Source organism: Toxorhynchites rutilus, chromosome 3, assembly GCF_029784135.1.
Source record: "Toxorhynchites rutilus septentrionalis strain SRP chromosome 3, ASM2978413v1, whole genome shotgun sequence".
Lineage (NCBI taxonomy): Eukaryota > Metazoa > Arthropoda > Insecta > Diptera > Culicidae > Toxorhynchites > Toxorhynchites rutilus.
In genome coordinates, this window is record NC_073746.1 from 97,762,304 (window position 1) to 97,789,114 (window position 26,811).

General features: G+C 40.1%; 1 protein-coding gene across 3 annotated transcripts in view; it reads left to right on the forward strand.

The window, feature by feature from the left end:
• Positions 1-26,811, forward strand: part of LOC129777156 (chorion transcription factor Cf2) — a 104,492-nt gene that overhangs the window by 36,711 nt on the left and 40,970 nt on the right. For 2 of the 3 annotated variants that reach the window (XM_055783244.1, XM_055783246.1), the window contains exon 1: positions 1,671-1,972. The exons of the other annotated variant lie outside the window; for it this stretch is intronic. In XM_055783244.1, the coding sequence (XP_055639219.1) occupies positions 1,965-1,972 (8 nt within the window). In that variant the 5' untranslated portion in view covers positions 1,671-1,964. Of the gene's footprint in view, positions 1-1,670; positions 1,973-26,811 lie in introns of those variants that run through there. 3 annotated transcript variants of the gene reach the window in all.

Below are 26,811 nucleotides of genomic sequence, written 5' to 3' on the forward strand. Positions count from 1 at the left end.
GGCAATTTCAGCTGCGGTAGACGTTCCCTTTTTATTCACGAAAGAGTTGAAGAGTTGAACAAAGACACGTCGCAGTTGCATTAATTGTTTGTTTGTTTTATAAAGCATTTAAACATACAAGTTCACATGCCCCCAAGCCGTAATCTGCACAATTATTCTTTTTTTTTCTTTTCTTTGATAACGAAGTCTTTCAATCCTCTGATTCATTCGTTTCAGATCTGCACAACTTTTGTTGATTGATTTTTTTTCTATTATAGAGGCTTCAAGCTATAAAGTTCATTCGATCTTATTCTTGAGAAAGGCCAATCCATCAATGGAGAATCTTGGAATTGAACTCACAATCTTTCGCTTATTCTATAGCTGAAAGAAATTTCTTGGGTGAGGGGCGATCTGACGTAGTAGTTAACATTCGTACCTCTCACGCTAAAGATCATGAGTTCAATTCTCACTTCCCACAGTCTTCCTTCGGATCAGGAGTAAAGTGCTCCGAGTGACGAATCAGCCAAAAGGTTGAAAATCACTATAATATAGAAAAAAAACCATTTCATCGGACGAAATGAATTTGAATATTACCAAAGAAAACCAGTGCAATTAAGGTCTTTCGGTGAGCACAACTTAAGTTCCATTTAATTTGAAAATTAGCCGCTGTTCTGTTTTGCGACTGTTTCCTTTCTACATAAATATTTTATTAGTTTGTGACATTAGATTCCTGCTAGGCGCAGCTGACGAAGATATCGAAATCTCGAGTAAAAGTTTCCTACTCGAAATATTTTAACGCATTGCCGTTTTCAATAGGTATACATGATTGCCATGATTTGAAGGTTTTTTTTATCAAAACGGTAATCCAGCATAGATTAAGAACGGATAAACTCTGGAAAATAAAACAAACAAAGTACGACAGTTGAAGTTTATTCTGATGTTTTGCCTTTTGGATGAACTCGAAGGAAATAAATATTGTAATTTGTGTAATTAGTTTGTTTTAGTTGTTTCAATGGACGAACAATGTTTTTATAATATGATTCAAACGTTTAAAATCATGAAAGTCTAACTGGTAGTTAAATTGAATTGTTATTAAGTTAAAAACATCTCTATAGTACTGAAATTCCAGTTCTTGCCAAAAATAATAGGCTCTTTTTAACACTTTTTGCTCCTGCTGATTGTTGTTTTTTTTTTGTTACATTTTTCATAGGGATTTTAACATCTATTTTGAATCTATTCGCAGGACACAGATCTTATTTTTCAAAAATCAATTCAATATGACTAGCATTAACTTTGGAAAATTTGTCTAATAACCATATTTTGTGAAATAAAGCCTCTTGCATAAAAATACGACTGTTTGGGAGTCTCATGAATAAGATTATGCCGTTTATATTGTGGGACTGGAATGAGGTCAGTGAAATAACGAAAGGTTGTAAATAATAATGGCCAATACATACTTGATTAAAACAGATTTTCGATGAAAAAAATAAAAATCAAACAAAAACTGCGAAAACTTTTTAAATGACCGAATATTCATACAAGTTTGTGATACAAAACTTGTGTTGCACCAATCCAACCTTGTACTGATCTAATATCTTTTTTTAATTTTGCATTTATAAGGTTCTCTAAAAACATCGAATGATTGACAGAACCGTAGAAAACAATCCAACACCGTATAAACGTCAAAAACATAAACGAAAAACGATTGAATGTCGCGGGAGTAGCATTTTTAAATCAAAATTGCTAGTGAAATCGACGCAATTTCTTATTTTCCAAATGCAATAGTTACATATTTGACTTACAGAAGTATGTTTTAAGTGCAGGATCCTTTTAACAGTAGGTCGGGTACCTGCTAATCCACAATATCAAAACTTGTGTAAATACCAGATGGCAATTATGCCATCTTCGTGAATATTGGACTTTATTATCACAAGTCAGTGAATTGAAAATATTGCGAAAATATCTGCTGGCCAGATATGTTATGAATGAACAGGTAACCCCCATATATTCATAAGAATTTCCAAACAAATGTTTTCATTATTTGCCCCCGGGGGCTACAATCGAAGGTCTGCGGCAAATTCATCCCCAAAAAACATAAACGTGTTCATAATTTAAATCTACACAGCATGTGACCCCGCGTCACTCCTCCCGGCTGGCATTCAGCAGTCGTCGAAAAACGAACGGCACCGGCCACTCACAGGTAACAACAGGTGTTTGATTAATCGAACAGATTATTATTTGGCTGTGCTCTCAGTCTCGTCCCGGTGGCACGCAGAGGGGGCGATTGTTAAGGCTTCCCCGTTCGTTCCGTTCGCCCCGCTCAATCGCGTTCGAGTGCGGCATGCAGCCACCATCTAATTCCTAATAGTAGTCGGGCCTTTTTTTTTGCACTTCTCCAATTTGTTAGCCTCATATTGATTCAACGCTATCGGGTTTTGGAAATTCGTTTTGGGCACAGCACATGAATTACGATGCGGGAGGTTTCCCCCGTTTTGAGGTGGCTAAGAAGCCAAGTAGGGTGCTTGAAGTGTTTGATTGGCTCTCTAGGCGTAAAGTGGGGTACTCCGCGGTGAAACAGGTTTAACGGAGGGTACTTTTGACACAATAAAACTTGATCCACTGTTAGACTAGATTATGTTTCATATCTCGCTCTACGCATACTAAATCAATTAATATGCTTTTTGATAAGTGCTAGTAGCAGTCGACAAACCCCGGTTCAGTGGAGATGATTGTCTTTCGTATCAGAACCACGCAATGTCATCAACAGCTAAAACCATCTATTCCAATCACGTGCTGCGGAGATTTTTTTTCCATTCTCTCTAATGCGAACCAGTATCTGTCGAGCCACCCACCCCCTCTATGCGGCGGCTAATGCAGCATCCAAAATAGGTCATATACACACGCATGGTTTATAACGTGGTGACATAATTTCTAGCCGAGTTTTATGGGTGCCCTGGGCGCGCTGGTCCCTTCCGATGGTAAAACGTCACGCACATCACACACACACACACACACACACAATCCGGATCCGCCGCCGCCACTGCTGGTAAAAAAAAATCTGTGTCTGTGTTCGGTTGGCTCTTTTGTGATGCGCTTAATTTGAATTTATTATCCAGTCAATAGTCGTCATCATCACCGCCATCAGGCGGCACAAAAGTGGCGAAGAAGCGCCAATGTTGACCACCATATTCCAGTGTTGATAGCAGAGAACAACATTGACGACGAGAGAAGGTACGGCAATCGTCGTTTTTGTAATATTTTCTTGCGAAGTTCAGTACAGGGTTGAATCGCAATTGTGTAGGGTAGTAGATAAAGTAAGGCGTCAATTAAAGAAGTTCAGTAAAACCTGTTTTTGTGCGTTTTTTTTTTTTGTGCGGTGTATGAGAGGTTATCGTCCATTTAGTTTTTTTCGATGGTTTATACGCATTTCAGTGCAAAAAAAAACATATTTGTCTCAATTATCCACTTCTGAAATCATTCCTCTCCTTTCATCAAATACTCTAAGTTTTTCTAAGTTTTTGCATGACATGATTTCTAACAGCAACACGTTTCGACATGCAACTAAAACACAAACTAGTCACGCGCAACCGAAAAGGCAAAGTGTCCCATCGCAAAGCAGGGAAACAAAAGGAAATTGAACGGTGGATGGCGTGGATTTGAGTTATTTTCTGGGGGGGAACGTTTTTTATGCGGTCCCTATCTACCACACAAAAAAAAGGTTTTTTCAAAAGGTGTACCGAACACGATTTTTTAAAGCTACTGGTTTCGCACGATTTTTTTTATGCGACTTTTTTGTGCGGTCCCTATCCCCCGCACAAAAAAGGTTTGCCTGTAGTTCTTTCCTAGCGAAGTCTGGTAATCGTTTGATTGATCGATTAATCGAATACTTTCTACAAAAAAACAATTATGATTCGAATGAATACTATGGCAACCGACAATGAATACTCTTCAACCGACAATCGAAGCGAACGAATAATTTACGTCAATTAATCTATCCAAACTCTGGGAAAAATAACGGTAACTGTTGTTTCAATTTCTTAGGGATGTTTTAATTACATTGAATCACTATGTAGTGTCTAATTCCACCTCGCAAAAACCTCGGCCTGCATGTGAAATGAAATGTGAGCACAATATCCAAACGTTTATAAAATTGCTATGAAATTATTGTTCAAATTCAGCCACATCTACAGCCACAATTCAGCTACAATCGTTCCCTCTGAAGCAGAAGCAGTGTAAATCACTAAACTAAACAAAGAATCCGTTTGTCTGATCCCAACCGTTGATTTGAAATCAATACTCCGGGAATGAAACACGGAATTTGGTGTTGTATGATGGAGATATTATAATTTTCCTATTTAATACATATAATTAATTCAATAGCAGTTCAATTGTATTATTTGTGTAAACTTACGTTTAATCCCTATCATGTACTCCTAATCCTGCTGTGTATGTGTTACAAGTTCACTAGTATCCTATCCTTGGTTAATCGATGTTAATGTTAATCAATTAAAATCCACTTCATTTCTCTAAACAGTTCTTTCGAGTCGTTTGCACAAAAATGATTATAATGGGCCTGATTCTCGAATACACTTCACGGTGGAAACGAAATAAACGGCAGCCATTGAACTACGTTTTACGAGTTAGTGAAGTGTCGAAGATAATGATGAGTTTTCAGGCAGAATGAGCACTTTTCAAATGAAAAATCATTAATGAAAATTAACTTCTTCGTATCAAACTGGTATTCAATGTGAGTGGAAAACTTTGTATTCTTCATGTGATATAATAATCTCACACAAAAATTTCATCTGAATATAATTTGATATTATAATGATAAATTTAGTGGGAAACTAATCTCGCATCCAGATGTCGACACCGTACCGTATTCGAGAATCAGGCCCAATGTCTAACTTTTCCAATAGTTTACATGTTCCTATAGCAACCTTCTATGTGTACTTATTGTGTGTGATCATCCTATGCTTGCTGTGTTTCGCTACCCAACTTAGACATGATCTTGTTTTTGCTATCGATTGATAAAAAACTATTTGGTTTCCCTGAACTATTCTACTTCTCAACCAAACGAGATCACCAAAAGGGTGGTTTTACATTGTACCATATTAGTGTCTAGTTCACTGGGAAACACCGAAACGATCCAACTCCGAAACGGGCTTTTTTCAACGTTTTTGCACATTCGTATGGATCTGCATTTTAAAATAAATTTCGCAAAATTCAAGTTTTTAGCATCAACTGCAAAACTCGTGTTATCCTATTACATTGAATACATGTTGATACGTAGAAGTTAAATTTCATTCATATATTTCAATTTCAGTATGAGTTAACATTGTTTCGGGTAGAGTTCGTTGCACGATGCTTAGCTTGTTTTTCATCTTTACGACGGATGAAAAAATGTTGATAAACCAACCGGCAATCGCAGAACTACTAGTAACTCGAATAACTACAAATAAAATATTTACAACGACAAAAAAATCTATCACAGCACATTAATATTACTAATTTTTTTTACTCAGTGTGGCGATTAATCGATGAACGATGAACGATTAATTTCAAAAATTGGACATTACTATTCATACCATGCCATGATTCTCATTAATAAAATCTGTGTTTTTGGTGCAAAACAATGCTTTTTGTATTAAAAAAAATCTATTTTTATATCTGTATTACATTCATAAGTTCAATTTTGGAGCAAAATTCTAGTTTTAGTGCCATAACTCCACCATATTCGCAGTTAAGACTTCTCGAATTTTAAATCACTCTGTAACCAAAATATATGCATCATACCCCAAAACAGTTGATGTGGTCTTGAAAATAAAAATGGAAGGCCAAATGTGTTGGTAAGCGCAAAACCCGAAGAAGGGATGATCCGATTTTAGCCTCCTGTTTTTTGTTGTAGTCGTCTCTTCCCGTAGATCAATATAGTGGAGAGAAAAATCGGAAAATCCTGAAAGAAGGTCTGAAAATTCAGAAAATTGAATTCCCACATGTTCGAAAATTAAATCATGATAAGCGTTGTTAGTTCATTCGATATTTGTGCTATCGAAATAGATCTTCGTTCGTAAGTGGAAATGGATTTTCAGGCGAAATAACGCATTTCCATATATTATATCTATAAATAACAATGGAAGGCCAAATGTGTTGGTAAGCGCAAAACCCGAGGAAGGAATGGTCCAATTTGAGTCATCTATATTTCGTTGTATTCGTCTCTTCCCGTAGATCATTATAGCGGAGAAAAATTGGATAACTCGGAAAATTGAATTTCCATATGTTCTACAATTAGCTAAGCGTTGTTAGTCCATTTGATGTTGGCGCTAACGAAATTGATTTTTGTTCGAAAGTGGAGATTTTCAGACGGAATAACGCATTCCTATATCTTCTATCTATATAAACAAAAATGGAAGGCCAAATGTGTTGGTGTGCCCTAAACCCGAGGAAGGAATGGTCCGATTTGAGCTGTCTTTATTTTGTAATATTCTCTGCATCAAACATGCAACGGAGAAACATTTTTTTCCCAAATGCTTGAAGAATCTTGAACGAGAATTGTGTCTGAAAATAATTTTATATTATAAGGACGAATTTTTGTAGAAGTACTAGACAATTTATTGTAAAGGGTCAAAGGGTAATCAATCAATGAAGAGTTCAGTGATTGGACTCACTAACGTTCACTTAGTAAGAAAACGTGGATGTTTGAAAGTATTCAAGCCAAAATATCTATTTTGGGTGGGACGAAGTTCGTCAGGTCAGCTAGTTGAAAATAAAAACCGTAAACAATTCTTCTGAAAACTATTTGAAAAACAATAAGTGGGTTATATCTCTGATTCTATGTTGGAACTACTACTGGAACTGGACTACTGCTCGAATGGTAATCATATGTTTGAAGCATATAACTCTTGAGCATTTTCTCTTTTGTATAAAATTATTAACGCTCAATGAAAGAACGGATTCCTCCTCAGAATTTCTCAGCACAAATAGTACCGCCCTTGAGCTTTCCATTCGTTAATTTTATTTTCTCGCGGTCAATCTCCTTTCGCGATCGTTGTTGCTCTTGATTCTGTTATTCAAATCGCTGTAATACTTCTTATACTTTTTAATAGTGGTCACAAAAGGTGCCAGTGAACGAGGTTTAACTTTGATTCAATGTTGCCCGATAGATGCGAGTTTTTTTTTCATTATCGAGTGTCGAGGAAAAATCGTGTATCGTGTATCAGTGGGCTCGATTTCTCTTGACACAGTGATTATGAATGATTATAAATGCTACTTCCATAGAATCCATAGAACGTTCGGAATCGTCCTGATTTGATGTTGCTACACGTTTTATTTGTTGCCGTGTATAAAACAGATTCCTATCGCTTACAGGACCGGGCCAAGTCGCATTCAGAAAGTTTTCTTCGAACCGTTTCAGTTGAACTACATTGAGGAATTCTTCCAAATCAACCAAAGTTCAGCCTCTTGTATCCTGGAGCACCTCCCTTGAATGGGTTTTCCCTTCTAATGATTCGCAGAAAATATGCCACGGATGTTTCGTTATGCCGCGATTACCTACTAGACGACAATTTCCTTAAAACTTAGTGCTTTCCGTAGCTTTCCACGTTAACATTCAATTCCAGTTGTGCACGGAGAGTACTTTCCGGGATTCCTTCATATTTTCCTGCTTGACGTTTTGAAATACCTTTTTTTTCTTGTCATCTCCATGGCCGGAACTAACTGCTGACAGGAATAGCGAATATTTTTCTTTCCCAGAGTCATCCTTGTTCATCCTGCACAGAGAAAGGAACACAAACAAAACATCAAGAGCCTAATTCGGCGCGTTCTAATTTCTCTTTTTCTGAAGGTTTATTTATGTTAATCACTTCGAATAAGTCACATTCAGATACAAAACACTCTAAACTTACTGATTCCGGATAAATTCCGGATCTGCAAAACTTTTTCCGTTAATTCGGGGAGAAGAAACGAATTCGTTGTGTCGTCCAGTAGACGTTATAATATTGAATATTTTTGTTTGTGCAATATAATTGATCGGCTAGGGTCAATATTGAAGCATAATATTGTACATCTATGGGCTGCTTTTGCAAAAAATTGACATTTTCAGTGGTGTCAGATTTATTTTGATAATTTTTTTCTGTGCAACTTTTTTTTTACGCACACTTGCATTTTTTTGCCTTAGTTCGATAAACGCTACATATGAATGTCGGAAAGAGATGGTTCACATTCAAACTGGCTCAAAGACTATAGACTAAAATAAGTGAGATGGGGATGAATATTGTTCACATCAAGCCACAATTATTATTTGAACGTTATTTTGAAAAATCTGTAAATTCTGTATGAAACCCAAAAAAAAATCTGTATCTGCAGATTGGTTTCCAAAAGTCTAAGAAATCTGTAGTTATATAGATGATCCTGTAGATATGGTAACACTGACTGTGTCGAAAACCAAAGCACGAACCATCGGACACCACCGGCGTTGAAGGCCTGCCAGTTTTTTTTACTGCCAGCAGGGAAGCAGCAGCTTATTCGTCATCCCGTCAGGGTCCGTCCGATGCTGATGAAGTTTTTGATGATGCTACGCGCGTACACTGCTGCCCCAAACCGTGGGGACATGCCGCAGCATCCAAGTGGATTGATTTTTTTCTCCACTGTATTCAATTCCATATAAAGCTAATATATCACCACGAACGCTGAATGTTGCGGTGACCATGTCGTCAACCCTGCAGAATCGCACAGACAAAAAGCACTATCAAGGCAGCTTCATCACTCGCGCGAGCCTGAATGGTAGAGAGGATGAATTTATTGCGTGTGAACACACGCGTTGGTTTCGCCTTTCCGAGGAACCAATCGTGTGCACTGGCTGGCTGGCCGGCAGAGTGTGGTGCAGAGTGCCAAAATCTATGATTTATTGGAGATTTAACAGTGTATCTAGTGATTTGTTATTTTACCCCCTTTTCTGATGCGGAAGGACGGCAGAATCGACACGGTTTTTTGTTGAAACTGCGGCTGTCGAGCAAAGATTAGCCGTTTCCATTGAAATGGTAGAACGAGACTTCGTTCCCAAAATTTGTTCCAGTCGCATAAAACAGACTCCTATTCTATAATCCTCGAAGCTAATCACACAACTTTGCGCCCACCAATAACAAACAAGCCGGCTAATACATTTATGCATCCCCAAAAAAAGCTCCAACCACAAAATGGCCCAACAGATGGTATATTTATATTCATACATTTAAAATAAGAGATAAAAATTATTTAAACATAAAATTATGGTTTGTGTATGTAATTTCGAATTTAAAAGCAGTATTTTCCCTCCGTTTATAGTGTGTCTCTCTTTCGTCCACAGACACAGACTGCCAAAGCGGTTGTCTGCAGCGTAGATAGAGTCTAAATCTTCGAAGCCCCTTTCCAATCCTCCAGCATGCCTCTCTCCATCGAGAGAGCATGTGGCCTCTTAGCTATTAATCTGTCGCCACCCCCTCGATCTTGATCGGCTTGCTACGGCCATAGGCACACACAAATGGAGAGGTTTGCACTCTCCTCCGCAGTCATGCTTATGCCTTATAAAGGCGCACTTGACTCGTCTCAGTGTGGTGATCAGCGCGGGGGGGGGATGCTGGCTGGCTGGCGGAATCGGTGTAACACGCTACAAAAATTTATGTCCATATTTGAGGCTCTCGAGTCTTGGGGGTTCGCTTTGGGTCGGGCGATAGAAACGAGAAACTTTTTTTTGTCTTCTTCCACTATTAAAATGGAAATAATCGCATGACATAGAACGACAACTTTTGTGCGATTCTTCCTCGCTTCCTCGCATCCCATCGATGGATGCGAGGGAGATGAAACTTATGCTTCTCGAGCTTTAATGGCAGAAAAATTACAAACTATTACGTTCGCAATGTGCCATCTCCCGCGCGACCTCCCTGCCACCCATCAGACAGAGTGTCAGCCAGCCCGAACGTGGCTTATGGGGCATTGATATATGACCGAGTACTAGATCTTGTTTTATACGGCTATGCTATGGATATGGAAATGAACCGGTTAATAGCGTAGCTTCCAGCGAGCGGGTGTATGCGTGTATGTCGTCGTCGTTGTCTATGCGGGGGTTTTATGTTCCAGAAAAGGATACGCGCGACGCAGCGTATCCGGAACATAAAATCGCTGGGGAGTTCGCGGCATTCGAACGACCTTGTCAACGGTACAAATCGTGACAGTCGGTCGACAGTGCAGTTCTCGTCGAAGCGATCTATCTGTGGCACAGGATTCTATTAGGGTAGGGTAGAAGTACCAACTATAGTGATATAAGTGAGTCTTTCACATTCTGTCAAATATATGCCGGGAATTTGTAATTTTTAATCTTTCCGCTGAACTTACAAATACTTTTTTCTATTCAATACTTTTTTTTAAAATTGGTTCTACTGTCAGTGGCTTAATGTCAATTTTGAGCACCATATGTCATTTAGTTTGTTTACAGCGTTATTATGAACAAGTTTTCTTTGTTCGAGGATTTTTGGTCAAAGATATTGTATAAAATGTTGCGTTGCAAACTAAATTTCTTGTGCCAAAACTTTGAAAATGCTGCCGATTACATTTGGTGACAAAAATATGTCGAAAACACGGGTGTATGAATGGTATAAGGCATTCAAAGACGGCCGAGAAGAGATAAACGATTTGTCACGTCAAGAACGACCATCCACCTTTTCAACTGATGAAAACATCGACAAAATAAAAGGAATGGAGCTCGGAAATCTCTCACTAGATCCTGTTCATATTTTGGTTGAAGTTTTGATCATGCGAAAAGACGCAGCACAACTAGTGCCAAAGGAGCACAATTATCTTCAAAAATTTCATCGCATCCAAATGGCTGGAGACATGTTTAAATGATCAAATTCAGATCCCACGTTCATCCAACGCATAATTATTGGCGATCAGACATGCGTATGACTTTCCTGTTCCCGAAACCCGTTTTGACAGTATTGAAAACATAAAAACGAATTCGCTGTGTGAACTGAAGGCAATTTCGGAATACAGCTATAAACATTTTTTCGATGACATAATTGTTCGTTGGAAAAAGTGTATTGCTTCGGAATGGGCCTATTTTGAAGACGATAATATACACTTAAATGATAAATAAAGCATTTTCTGTAAAAGGAAAAAATCCCGGTATATATTTGACATAAGTATCTTTGTGTTTTCATAACTGGTATAATTTTACATCTAACAACCCAATATCGATATCGAATACACAACCATTTAACGTTAGAGGCGAATGAACTGAAAAGTTTAAACCCTCTATATTTGACATAAGTATCTTTGTGTTTTCATAACTGGTATAATTTTACATCTAACAACCCAATATCGATATCGAATACACAACCATTTAACGTTAGAGGCGAATGAACTGAAAAGTTTAAACCCTCTTAAAGCCAAAAAGAAGAATAAGAACCATTTAACGATTTCAGTTTTGGTCACACAGAGCATGGTTTATGTTTCTCGGCAGTGATCGAAATTATTTTTCTCTCGGTAATTTTGGTAACGAAGGCTTCATTTTTACCTCGAGAGCATCAGGTATTAATGAATTTTGTCCGATGAGTTACTTTCCGGTCAGCCAATAGACAATGCTTCCAAAGAACCGAACAATATCACCTATCAGGCCTCGAAATAGCACTTCAATTGCCACATCGTCACTCTACTTTCGCCTTCCAATTTCCTGCAAACTCACGCAGACTGAAAATAGCCCTACTCTCTCTCAACGCTCAATAAAGCGATTATCTCTCCTCCTTTGTACAGTCTCGTTTCGCTTCACGTTCATTTCTTTCATTCTTCTCGCTGGAGCGAAGTTATCGAATCGTCAAATAAAAGTGAAAGGTTCTTAAATCGAATGAAAGTGTCTTGTATTCGAATGAAAATTTCGTTGGAGCTCGAATCGTATTCACTGAAACTAATGAAAATGAGGATGTGAAAAGATGTGCAGTGCAGGGTGCCAATGAAAATGGTCGTCTCGAATTTCAAAAAATTACCCCATAAAAATTGTTTACCATCTCGAAAAAACACCCGATGCAAAATATCAGCTGAATCGGACTCAAGGGAAGGTAACGCAAAGCGATCAAAGTTTGAGTTTTTTTTTTAAATAACAAAAAATCAGGGTTTTCGAATAAAATGTTGATGCCAAATGCCTTAAAATTGCATGAAACGTCGAGATCTACTGTCATCTCGAAAATTTTTTTTGGCAAAAATCGACACTCTGGGACTTAGTTTTTTTGGAATACGAGACAAAACGTATGGTTTTGGGTGCCAATAAAAATAGTCATCTCGATTTAACTCGATTTCAACTCTCGGCGAAAAGATCTCGATTTCGATTCCTGTTTTTTCGATCATGAAGTGCATTGAAAACAAATGTTTGCGATCGTCCAAGAAATTCTAAAATCTCCCGTTCAAAGAAAAAAAAACGGCAGAAAAGGACGAAATTTAAAAAATCGATGTTTCAGTATGTACTTTTTATACTTGTCTGCAATTACAGCGTTTTGACGTGGAAGGATTGTTTACTTAGTGGTGAAAACATCATCAGGATTGATACTCGCGTTTAGAAATTATCGAAGATGAAATGCTAGAGCCGTGAACTCACTTCGAAAACCCAACCAAAGCCAGGAGAAATGATCGCCAAGGCTCTCAAATTTACATAATCGACTGTGACCACCGTGCTCAAAAGTTGACGTTCGATCGCGCAATGCTAGCCAAACGTAGAAGTGGAGTCCTGGGATCTCCGGACGTGATTTTGTGAAAGGGTTCAAAGCGGTGCACAGTACAGAAGCTGGTTGCCAAAAACTGTACAAGGAGACTGTACGAATGTATTCTGATGGATGATGAAACATTTGTAAAAATTGAATGGACAAATTCCGAGTCAAAGATATTACGTAAGGAGGATTCTCGGGGTGAGTTCAAATTTGTCTTCGCAGATAAATTTGCTCGCAAGTTGATGGTTTGGCAAGGCATCTGTAGTTGTGAAAAGAAAACCAAGGCTTTCATCACTGTAGTAACTATGAACGGACAACTTTACAAGGAGCAGTATCTTTAGACGATAATTTTGTCGTCCTTTCGATCACACGAAGGTCACTTGAAATTCTAGCCCGGCTTAGCCAGCTACCATTACAGCCGGGATGTGGTTTATTGGTGTAAGCAGAATCATTATGATTTTACTGAAGAAAGTATGAATCCCCAAATGGCAAACACGGTTGATGAGAGGTATTCAGCGAAAAGTTCGAGAGTTCATCAGAAAAGCAGAAGAATAAGCGTTCTCAAACACTTTCTTGACCGACATACTATCGATCGGCGGGGTCATAACAAGCGTTGTAGTGGAACTAAGAATTTAACCCTTTCGCTACGAGCGTCGTCTAGAGGCGACATCCGCGCGATGAGCTATGTGTACAAGCGTCGTCTTTAGACGACATGAGGGTGATACTGCACATCGATCACACCAGCGCAATGTGCATACTTTTCGACGCAGTGCTCCGTTCAGCGGTAGCACTCTGCCGTAGAGAAAGGGTTAAAGCGGCATTTGAAGGTGTTGAGAACGATTAGGACAACCCCAGAGCTGTCGGATTATGATATCGCCTGAATATTCAATGCCAGAGCCAGTCAAACAACCGCCAGAAGGATTTGTTTGCGAGAAGTATTTCGGCCTTTTCGGACCAGTAAATAATCAAATAGGACACTAAAGCAGAATCTAGTGAAAAAAGACAGTGTAAAGTACGAAGAAAGCCTCCTCATGGACAACGGAACGTCCGTGAAGATGGAGTATGGCTAGCTTCAAGAACAAAAGTTCCATAAATCTATTAGTCGATGTGATGTCCCCAGCAAGTTCAAATAAATTTTTGACGATAATTTCACAAGAAAGTTTATGATTTAGCAAAATATTTGCAGCAAGGGAAAATAAAGGTTTGTGTTGTTTGTCACTATGTCACTATTGGATTTCAAAATGTACAGGCAGGAGTGCTTGAAAAAACGTATTCTTCCTTACTAAAAAGCTCACAATAAACCTGTAAAGTTTTGACTTGATTTAGCAAGATGCCACTACAGTGGAATCTAGACTACGAGGTGGATTTCTTCGAAAAGGACATAAATCAATCCAACTTAATTCCGATTTCGAGAAATATTGGGCAGTTGTAGAAAAGTGGAAAGGTGATTCGGAACGCAGCAGAGATTAAGAGATAGTGGAACGACCGCTCAGGTTACCCAACAGATTGTCCAAAATACGATGAGTGGTATTCGAAGAAAAGTTCGAGGCTTCATCAAAATCTAATCGGATTTATTTTTCGGAATTTTCCTTCTAAAGTGCAATAAATAGACTTCATTTTTAATGCTCAACATTTTTATTTCATTAACATGGTTGCGAGATAGTTTCGTTTTTTGCGTCCAGATATTAAATGACTCATGTTTTATAATTGATGCATAAAAGTGGTATTTTGAGACAAGTTTTCTATACAATTTACTATAAAGGGTGTGTCACATCAAATTGCATCACGGAAAAAACGCTGTAGAAATTTAATTTTTAGGAATTATATCTTCAGCTTTCGCTTATAATCAGATAAGAGTGTATAGATCACGTTGGCCATGCTTCACTGTCCATTTTTCGAAAATTTGGAAAAATGTCGTCGAACGAAAAAGAGCGTCGTGAAATAATCCTGTGCACTCATTTCGAGAATCCGGAGTTGTCACATCGGGACATCGGTAAGATGCTGGGAATCGTCCAATCCACGGTCAGCAGAGTACTAAAACGATACTTCGAGAACCTAACCATCGACCGGAAGGTGAAGAACGGCAAAAATGGATGATCCGTCAGTGAAAAAGATCACAAGCGCGTAGTTAAGCAGTTTAGACGTGATCCGAGAAGTTCGGTCCGGGATGTCGCCAATAAGCTGAATTTGTCAAGTTCATTCGTCCAGCGGACCAAGCAGCGGGAGGGCCTGCGTACATACAAGGTTCAGAAGGCTCCTAACCGCGACGAAAGGCAAAACATGGTGGGGAAGACGCGAGCCCGGAAGCTGTACACCGAAATGCTGACGAAGCCGCATTGCCTGGTAATGGACGACGAAACCTACGTCAAAGCGGACTTTCGTCAGCTGCCGGGCCTGTTGTTCTTCTCCGCAGAGGACAAATTCAGCGTTCCGGAGGAGATTCACAAGCAGAAACTATCCAAGTTTGCCAAAAAGTACATGGTGTGGCAAGCGATCTGCTCTTGCGGAAAGCGGAGCGCCCCCTTCGTGATGACCGGCGCGGTAAACGGGCAGCTTTACCTTAAAGAGTGCCTACAGAAGCGCTTACTACCACTATTGAAGCAGCACGAGGGCTCGACCATCTTCTGGCCGGATCTCGCTTCGTGCCACTATTCAAAGGACGTGTTGGAGTGGTACGAAGCCAACGGGGTCACCTTCGTGCCAAAGGAAATGAACCCACCCAACGCGCCGGAGCTTCGCCCAATAGTGAAATATTGGGCGATTATGAAGCAGGCCCTCCGGGAAGAACCCAAAAGTTGTCAAATCGGAGGCGGACTTCAAGAGAAAATGGATCTCTGTTCAAAAAAAACTACAACCTGTCGTTGTACAGAACCTTATGGACGGGGTAAAGAGGAAGGTGCGAGCATACGGGCTTGGGCTCGAAGTATGAATAAAAAGAAAATGCCAAAAGTTGTTTAATAGTTTTTATTTTACTGTCTAAAATTTTCAAAAGGATCGGTCTACTGGGCGAATTTCTACAGCGTTTTTTCCGTGATGCAATTTGATGTGACACACCCTTTATTAATCATTAGAATATTAGTGATAATCTTTTTATACTAAGTTCAAGCAGCTAGAAGAAGCATACTGTTATTAATTTTGAACTTAAATAGAGTACTTGCTTGCAAATTTCTCCAAGTTGGTGACATACCTCCTCCACATTTGGTACACCTACCCTAGCTCCAGTGCTTTTGTGTGTCTTACGAGCGAATACGTCAAGTGTTCGAGTGATATGGCTTCACCCTGATTCTGATTCTATTTTTTTTTGCGCTGTGGGTCGGAGAAATAGACGCACTTGAGCTGCTGCCGAGAAAGGGGAGTCGTCAATCTGGCTAGAGCAGCAACCCATAAATTGGGGTTTCACGATTGCACGCATTAGCGCTGCTGCTGCTGAGCCTTCGTTAGCACACGCGCTCTCAGCGCTGTCATCTGGCGGAGCTGAAGTTGGACAGATGTCTGGTGTGTTGTATTGGGTGAGCAGCACCTTGGGTGGTTTCCAGGTTTTTTTTTTCAAATGTGTGCGCTCTGAAACGAGTTCGAGTTTCAACATATCGTTTTACTGTGTTACGGGTTAATTTTTCGGCTTTTTTTTACCACATACACAAAAACAAGCTTCAAGAAAGTTCCCCAACAATCAAAGCACATAAATCATCTCCGATGTATCGTGACATATAATCTAGAACTGGATCCATATATGGCTGGCGATATTTGGGGTGGTCACATCGATTTCTTCTCGCCCAGTTATAATCCGTCAAATTTGGTACCATTGGCGAACAAACATTCCCCAAAAGGCATAAAATTCAACACTTTATTGCATAATTCTCTAGATCTGTCGGATGACTTACTTACGGCATCAAATCGTAAACATCGAGATAGATCATATCTGTGCGAGCTGAAGGACAAAAAAAACAAAACCTGAGCTCTTTCTACGCCGGGATTGGCGCTTGGCGGGGGGCTTTCACCTGCGAGCTAAATACCGCGGCGTTCATGTGTCTGGTCAAATCTATAAAATCATATACATAAATAACTTCTCCCCCAACCGGTCCACCGATATCTATCTTCCATTACCGGTGCCAATGTTGTCCACTAATCGTAAAAATTCAAACAACACAATCCCACCACCGTCCCAGCGGTTATCTGGGCTGACACAAACATTCACCTGCTTATATGGATCTAACGGAAACAAAAGATGAATCAAACTGGAATGGGAAACACACGGTTACAGAGTTGTCCTCGAAACTATCCACCCGCAAGCCTAGGCGGACCGACCACCGCTCTGTCCATTAGAATCCCGTGTGTGTGAGTGCCCTAAGCACATAAATTAAATAACCATGTAATTAATAAAAGAATGGAAAGAGAGAGAGAGAGCGAGAGGACCAAGAATACCGAATCTCCAATGATTATCCAAAACATAAATTTTTATTAAAACGCAATAAATATGCTAATCCTAGCGGCGGTGGAAGCAAGTGCCGCGCTGAGCACAACCACGGAAAAAGCGTACAAGTTTGGACCTCTGAGCAGAGGCGGCGGCACAAGAAGTAGTAGAACAGACGGAGAGCATAAAACAACACGCGAAACAAAACGAAACAACAATAAACAGCGCTGCGAAGTGATCGATCCGATCGGTGGTGGATCGTTGGTGGGTTGGGGAACCTGCGGGGTACAAACAGGTACATTCCGTACCGTTCGCCTGTTTTCAGAAAGCTCATCGCTTCTCCTTGTTTTTTTTTCTCGGTTGTTGTTGTATTGTGTAGCATCACTTTGCTCTTCGCTTACGCTCCGACGATAATCATCGGCAGAAAGGTTGCCGGGTTGTGGAATACCCATGATCAGATCTCCCACACCAAGCGGTTGTAGGCTCCGCACACCCACACCTTGACCTGTTTGTTGCCGTGAACGGCGGCGGCGGCGGCGGTGGTAATTGCTGAGTCCGTGCTGAACTCGTGATCATGCGCTGTGACTGTACATACAGCACTCGGTAATTCGATGGTTTAAGGAGCCCAAAGCCCCTAGGTGTGTTCCGGAGAAGAGGAACACTATTTGGGATTGTTAAAATAGAGTTTGTCCTCGCCGGGAAAAAACTAAAACACATAATCAAACGTTTTTTGAAGACTGCTATAAAAATAATAAATAACTGCGGCTGATCCGAACCTCCTAGGCGAAGGTGGAGAAAGGAACAGCGCCGCGAAGTGGACACAATGAAAAGGAAATTTAAAAAAACGGACGCACACATTCGAACACAATTAACCGAGAACAGGTTCACTTGGCTTGCGAGGGTGGACCATAGGGGACCTTAGAGCGGTTTCGATAGATTTTTTGAAACGACGCGTCGAATGAGGAGGAAGAAAAACAAAAATCAACAAAACGTCTATCTCGCTAATGAAGATTCAGGTGGAACGACAAGCGAAGAGGCACGCAAGCACATTGGGAGATGATCGACCCGTACAGGTTGTTTCGAACATAGAAACATTTAAATTTTATCGAATAATAATATATTAATTTTTGAAGAAGCGGACCGCCGCCGCCGCAGCCGCTATCCAACATTCCCACCATCTTCGGTTCGTGGAGTTAATCTAGCGAATTGAGTTTATGACGTAGGATTATGTCTTTCGGGAACATATTGGGGGTTCAAATTGAAAAACGAGAATTGATCTCATCGTGAAAATTGTCCAATTTCGAACACTCATTGCTCAGTCATTTCACGATGGACTGATGAGATTTTTGGGTCAATCGATTTGAGCACTCTATAACAATTTATTACATCGAAGAAGAAGATATATATCATGAAACTAACTATCATTCTATTGAAAAATCTCAATCATTATCCAAACGGTTATCCTGCGTTCGGATTGGTCGAAATCGAAGGCACAAACTTCTTCTTGTTCTCCCAATTATTACTCAGTTAGGTTACATCAGTTACCCTGCTGAATTTACGAGATTTTTGTGTCAATTTCTTTGGGCATTCCAAAACAATTCATTACAGAAAAACCTGTTTTTTATACCATTTTTTGTGCGGTTTTCTGTTCTTGTGCGTTTTTTTGTGCGGTATATGAAATGAAGCATATTTGACGAATTTATTTAGTCTATTTAGTTTTTTTTTCAATGGTTTATATGCATTTCAGTGCGAAAAAAGCATATTTGCGTCTAAATTATCCACTTCTCAAATCATTCCCATCCTTACATCAAATGCTGTAAGTTGCGCATGACATGATTTCTAACTGCAACAAATTTCGTCGTGCAACTAAACGCACAACTAGCCACGCGTAACCGAAAAGGTAAATTGTCCCATCGTAAAGCAGGGAAACAAAAGGAAAATCAAACGGTGAACTGATGAAGTTTGGCACGACATTTTATTTTGTGCGGTCCCTATCTCCCACACAAAAAATGGTTTGCCTGTTCAATGAATAAAATAATATATTTTATGGATTTGATAAAATATATTATAATTGAGATAATAAAATCTCAAGCATTATCACGATAGCGATTCCGCGTTACGCAATCCAATTCCGCGATTCCGCGATCCGCAAAACCAATCTTTTCTCTCACATCCAGTGCATCTGTACTCTGTAGAAGTAAAAGACACATATCACTTAAGAAAGTTTTATCGAGAAAGTCGAGAAAAAAAATTAAATCCACGCTGACGCATTGGTGGCTCTAGCCATTGGACGGTAACAGTCGATTTTTCGGTCGAAGGGAGCCTCAACGTTCATTCGGTTAAGAATTCGGTAAAATTTGGTACTTTGGTCTTTGGACTAGAGATGGGCAAATCAGCTCTCCATGGTGAGCGGCTCAGAGCCGTTCAGCTCATACAAGTGAGCTAATCGTTTGGAACAGCTCTTCAGCTCAGTTAAATTTGCGGTTGTCCACACAATTCCATCTGAAGCATTACTGCAATGGGACTACGAAAGGGACATACGAAAATAAAATGGCGGGAGACAAATTTTTTTTTCATATCTCACGACTCGCACTATCTGCAGCTTTGCCACTCCCTAGTTCCGCAGCACTTTAGCTCCTTTATGAGGCAGTTTTCAGAATCGCTTCCTAAATTCGGTTGGGCATTGAATCAATCAGATTGTCCAGCATATTTTGTTTGCATACCTCTATTGACCCTCTTCGCTATCGCCTGGTTGCTTAAGCCGATCACTTCGGCATGGAATCTTTCATTTATGATATGCACCATCCAACGACTAATCACCATGCTTCTGCAATCATCACTGGGTTGTACCATTCATGGAGTCAGCAAACAGTACCTAATAATTAAACTAGCCTCAAAATAATGCAAAGATTAATAATGTATTCTTTTCAAATATATCCAGAATCAGCGTGGAGCAAATAGCCTAACGAAAACCTACGTAAACTATGCGATCGTGTCTCGGGCATCACCCTCCTGCAACTTTTTTTTTATTGATTCGTTGGTTGGTTGGCCAGTTCCCAGCACGTCATGAGCACAAATCTTTCTCGATCTATCGTTTCCATCGTCGTCAAACGAGAAGATTGGCCTTATGATGACTCGATATTTGTGTTGTGATGGAAAAGGTTACCATCGCGTTGAATTTCTGAGATGATCGAACTGTATGCTATTGTATGTGTAGATTTGTTATCGTTATTCAATGTGTAGTTACACATAAACAGCAATTTTTCTCAAAAAAAAAACATTTTCTCAATTACTTATTACGCCACCTTCGATTTATCCAATGTTTAACATCTCTTTTTTTCTAATTTTATTTGCAGGTAAGCCCACTGATTGGATGATTCAATCAAAAATCATAATTACACCACACCAGCGGTAAAATCTCTTCGATTGGAAAAAAGGCGTGAGTAGCAGAAATCACGTTTTCATTAACCGAGCTGGTAATCTTTTGAAGATCAACCGGCTATTGCATAAGCGAATCGAAATCACGAAGCATCTTACATCTGCCACAACATGTAACCGATGTAAATCGATTGGCTCCCGTAACGTGTTCAAAAAAAAACACGTTACATCCCAAATATGTTTGATTCACCGTTTGCAAACGCTACTAACACAAACAAAACACTTCCAAAGAAAAACTTAATCAAACCGATAGCAACAGCAGCAGCAGCAGCAGCATTACTACAATCATTCCAAGATGATGATGGTATCTGCGCTTCTGGAGCTCGTTAGGGGACCATAAACACTTACCGCCACACCGTTGGGTTGGCGAAAAAACACATGTAAGGAAGTACGCGCAATAATAACTGACCGCAAACTTCGTCGCCCCCCCACACTACTCCCACTACTACTGCACTCTGAAGATGTTTACCGGCAAAAATAGCTGGAAATAATGGTAAACTCCCAACAAATATAGACCATTTCGCGGCCTCTCCCATTTGCAGACTCGGCAGTAATTGAGGGCGTTATTGTTTTCATATTTCCCGAGACACCGAAAATTTCAAGAGCTAGATCAATCAAACCACACTGCGAGAAAATAATTCTAATTTCCCGTAAAATTGTTAATATTTTCCTGTTTTCGCTTTCGGTGTCCATCTTTTCGCCTCCCTCTCGTACTCGTTCCGCCCCTGCTTGTTGTCTCGGTACGTGTTGTTTGTTTCGGTTGATTATGTGGAACAAAACGGGCTCAGAACATATAGCGCTAGAGGTCCGAGGCAATTGCCACCGACGCCGCCGCCGCCAACTTCACACACCGGATTGACGATGGAACAGCGGCGAGCAGAGAGAGAGAGAGAGAGAGAGAGAGAGAGAGAGCAGAAGTCGCGCGCTCACGCTAATAGAGGAAATCATTAAACAGGGGAAGAGATAAATAATTCAAAGCCGTGGTCGGGCCCCGGACGGTATACGGGGTTTCCACGACGGAACGGGTGGTGGAATGAGACTACAGGATCGCATGAAGACGAAAGCTTCGGGAAGACAGAACGCGAGGAGTCAGAGAGAACCCCCTCAAGGCCAAAGGGGGGTTTAGTGGTTTTGTTTGTGCGGTCGCTAGCAAATTTGAGTTTTATCTATGTCAAAAATGTTTTTAAACTTCTCAAAATTCAGCATGATTGTAATCGAAGAGTTGTGACCATTACTTTCGATTAATTCACTGGCAAAAATAGTAGGCTGTGATTTACTTACTAAGTTTGATAGAGAATAAACTGTAAGGGATTCTGTCTGGGACACGACCGCATTTCCGACATAGGATAATGAAATTATATTATTCAATCTGCCCGTTTATCACATCGGGTTTTAATTTTGAAATGCTGAAGCTGAGGTTATTCAAGTCATGGTTCATTCTCCATCTCACAAGAATACATTTGACAACGCAGAAAAATTAACAATGTGTGCCTGTGCAAGAATACACTGCAAAGTTTTACACACAGTATTTTACTTAATTATACTTTATTTTATTTCAACTATAAACCACTCTTTATTACTGCACATCGTTTTCAACCGTGTTGCTCCGTAGCATTCAACAGCTCTTGCTTCGTTGATTCCCCTCATTCTCAGCCAGGTTCCCAGCTATGCTCCTCAGTCTATCAGTCTATCTCTTTGACTGAGCGCTGGCTGGAACAAGACTGTACTGGAAATCGCGTATCGTTCCTTTCATACCAAATAAGTTATCAGCGGGAGAAGCTTAAGTTGTAATATTTCCTCTCTACACTGTGTCCATAGAAAAGACGCTGCATTTGATTCGCTGTGATATATGATAATTGTGACTCGCAATTAAAGGTGTCGACTACCTGGGAAAATCTTGAAAATCAATAAATATCAGGGAATTTCAACACCAATCAGAGAAAAAATTTTATAGCATCGATATAGATTAAGAACAAGATAATTTAACAAGCTATGGAAATACTATGGTTTTGGGCTGTTTCTCATGGCTTGGCGTGGACAATTTGCCTCAAATCAATAGGACTATGAAGGCAGAGAGGTATTTTGACATTCTTGGCAGAAACCTAGAAGAGTCGATGCTGAAAATGGGACTGGAGAATAGTTAAACCCTTCACTATATTGCTTGTATTTCACGCCTTTTCTCAGTCGACATTTGACTCACGTTCAAAACCACAAAATTTCAGTATCTGGACGATATCGACGAACGTTCATAAATTTTCTTGCTCTAGCTTATTGAATTTTCGAAGTTTTACAGTTGTCTACGTCTGGAATTTTTCTGGAAATTCAGGGAATATCAGGGAATTTTACTTCGAATTTTGAGTCGACAAGCTGCAAATGCATAAGTAGAACCTTATTGACAGCACGGGTAGGTAAGGACATAATCATGCAGAACAAATGTATGCGAAAATGGAATGCCCACGATTTTCGTTAATTTTAACCATTAATGAATTGCAAAATCGTTATGTATACCACATTTAACAAATCTTAAGATATTTCATATTCTATTGGTATGCAAATCATCATAGTCCGTTCGATGCAAAAATGGTTATGACCGTTAACTTTATTTAGTAATAACGTGATCTGTTTTCTGATTTGGCACCCTTCCTGAAAGACGTGGTCCTACGTCAAAAAAAGTTAGTTCCTAGGGTTTTCGCAGTAATATCCCTCCAGCTCCCCATTTCGGTGGCATTGGAAGGCGTGTCCCGCTGGGAACACCACATCCTAGTCCGTCCCTTCCCTCCAGTGATTTGGAGCCATAAAAGATATGCGTGCAAACGTAACAAGCATACGTACACATGCTTTCGGGGTTGGGTCGGGTGCGACGGAACGAGGCAAAATACTACCACGGGAGCAATAAATAACGTAGGTGTTTGCGTTTAATAAATTCATACCTGTAACTTAACAAGTAGTAATATATTTTTAATTATATTTAATATTGCATGACCAGGTGCCGTAAACGTGTCATGAGCATATTCCTTCTTTTTGTTTTTGCTATACGCGTTGCTCGCCTGTATACATTACGTTCATCTGCCGACCCTGGCCATGGGCCGCCAGAAAGGAATGTCATGTTTGGCTGACCACTTTTCCGTGACTCGTGACTCCTACAAGAGTTTATGCCGGTTCTTGGTCGTTAGCCATCATGCAGTTGTCAACCGTAATGATGCTGTTGCTGCAACAAATCTAGCCTGGAGAGGAAAAATTCCACAAGTTAATCAATTTCCCCTCCGTTGTTGCGCTTACTTGGGGGCTCGAATCCCGAACCGACACACGGTGCTATGCTGCCGAGAGAATCAGTCAAAAGTCAAAGAGGCCAATCAAATCTATCAAAACGTCGCTACTTCACAACTGCCCAGCGCGCAACTGGATTTCGAGAGCGTGCATCCCGCGTGTTGAGTTACGGAGTCGGAGATGCACGATTTTTCGGACCTGCTACCCAAGTGGCCGCGCGCTGGAACGCGCAATTAACCGCTCCAGGGAAAAAAAAACCTTCAACAGCGATGAATGAATTTCTGTTTTGTGTGTTCCACCAAACCGGGCGCTCTCCCGTAGCGCTGGGGCTGTAATCAGAGCAACACCGAACTCAATATCCCGGAGGCTTCCCGGTCACGGTAATATATGAGCTGCCTTGCGTCTTTCGACTCACTCACTAGCGATTGCTGCTCACATAATGACAAGCAAATGAGTGTAGAATGTCATTACTATGTAGTAAGCAATAATGTTCGAGATAATGATACAAACAAATCTGTCTCCTCCTGGCTTGTTTTGCCGCAAACGTTGCGAGACTAGATATGTTACTATCTCACAGAGCAGTCATTTATCATATTCCTGGTCGAGAACATTGGTTCTCATCGACCATTTCGAAGGGATTTCTCCGACCGCGTTCGGTGATCCTTAATTGTTTCAAATGTTTAACTCTAATTGCGTCTGACACCTGTGTGACGGGTGTGAGATTATGGATAGGAGAGTACGGTGTTTCCCACCGGTCCTGAGAAATAGATTCAGATTAAGTGACACCCGGTGGTGGTGATCACCTACAAATGCCAATTTGCCCGTTGCTGGAGGGCTCAACTCCACCTCCGCGTACCGTGCGGCTCAAAAGCTCAGAAGTAGCAACAAACGCGGACACAGCAGACGAAAGGTAATGATTTATTGCGCGCCGCCGCTTTCGGGAGCAACGAATCAAGTAAGTGGAAGCTAAGGCGAAAATCTGTACGGTTATTTGAACCAGACGCGGACAATTATTTTTACGATATTACGCCGATGATTAATTGTTTGCGAAATTGTACCACGAGATAATCACACGCGCCGGCGGTGGTTGTGGTGGTTGTGGTGGTATGCCGGCAGCCGGCTGCCAAAGGTAATCAACGGCAGCAGAAAAGGAACGATTCGATTTTCGGCGGCTACACAATAATATTTGCATTCCTGTACAGTATAATGTTTCGTGGAGTCCAACTCATCAGTTAGAAAGCCTCAATTCGTTTCCAATCTTCCCTCGGAATCATGTTCAGACAGTTTACCAAGAATGCCAGAAATGGTCATCGAGAAGCATCCCTGAATTGTTTTCAGTCAAGAGTTGATCCTTACGTTTAATGTAAGAGTGAATTCGGAGGCATTCGTTCTAAGTCAGCTTCATGATTGACACTCATTGATACTCATTCACCGCGCTATAGCTCGGATGGTATTTCCCAGATCTCTCAGGCCAATTTCTTGCAATTGGATATCTATTCTTCTTTTATTCATTTTAAACTTCATTAAACTTCACAAATTTTTAACCTCAGAAATTTCTTTATGCTTCATTCTCCATTTCCTTTACATATTATTTTCTTAATTTTCGTTTATATTTATGTGAATTTTTCTTTAGTTTTTCATTATTACATATTTTCTTTGATTTTTTTTCCTAAAGCCATTGCTTTATCAATACTTTACACTTTTCTATATCATCTAATGTTTTATCTGCTTTGGTTTTCTTTATTCTTTACTTCTGTGAACCTTTTAAATCATCTCTTATTTTTGTATTCTTTTTTTTCATTCATTGATTTACTTATCTTTCTTGATGTTGATTTCACTATTACCGTTATTTTTTTTTTTTTTGATACCCTCACTTGTTCTCTTAATATTCCTGTTATTAAACTTTTTGATATATTTGTTCTCTTTCGCCTAATTATACCTTTTTTTTCTACGCGCCTTTCATTCTTCCTTTTTTCTCTGGGTTTTTCCTTTTAATGCATGAAAAAGTTACTTCTTCATTCCTTTTTTTTGCGGAAGGTCGATGATAAAATGTGTTGGGTACTGTTGTGAGTTGTGGAAAGGGTGAATGTGATGAACTAAAAGAGATGACATTAAATGATTGGAAAGTCTAGATTGCTGGAATTGCAAACACTGCAACCAGAGAAACAACTGAAACTCTAACTTAAAACTTGAAACAAAGTTAATCGTCGATTGTGTTTCCATTATTAGCAATAACCATTCCAAACGATCGACGAGTTGTGATAATATTTCGAACCCATTTCCCTCCAGGCTCGTGCTATAGTTCGCAGACGTGTTCGAGTATCGCTTAGCACGGGGCTTATCCATCATGAAGCCCCAAACGGAACAATACAAAGAATAGAGATCTGGATGGATGTAGGCCACATGTCTTTTAATCAAAACGGCGAAGGTCTGTGAACGAATTGCGCTGAGTTATCATCTGGGTCTTTTTTCCGTGCTCGTGACGTGACACCACAGTCTTCCTTTATGAGTCTCCGCATAGTACGGTCACTCATTCAGCCTCTTTAGCCATTTTTCTCATCGAACGAACGGGATTGGGCGAAATTTTCCTCTTGATTCTGGAAACAACTTTTTCCATCCGAACTGACATCGGCCGACCCAAAGAGATCCTTGGAGATAGCTGTCCTTTCTTTTCCAGATCCAAAACTCTTTTTACAGTCCACCGGGACACTCCAACAGTAGCCGAAATTTCGCACGTGGGATAGCCGAAATTTTGCGCGTGGGATAAATCACGAATACGCTGCTACTTTGCCATGGCTTAAAACAACTATTTCAATAATTTAAGCCTCCTGCTTACGTTTTGTTTGCTCCTGAATTATAGCCAGAGATCGAAATTCTCGCTCAGCTGCGAGATAAGTATTCAGCCAATCAATCTAGTTTTCGATCAGTTGTGCAATGTTGAAATTTCCGTCTCTTCCTTTTCATCGAAAATTCTTTTTTAGAGAGAAA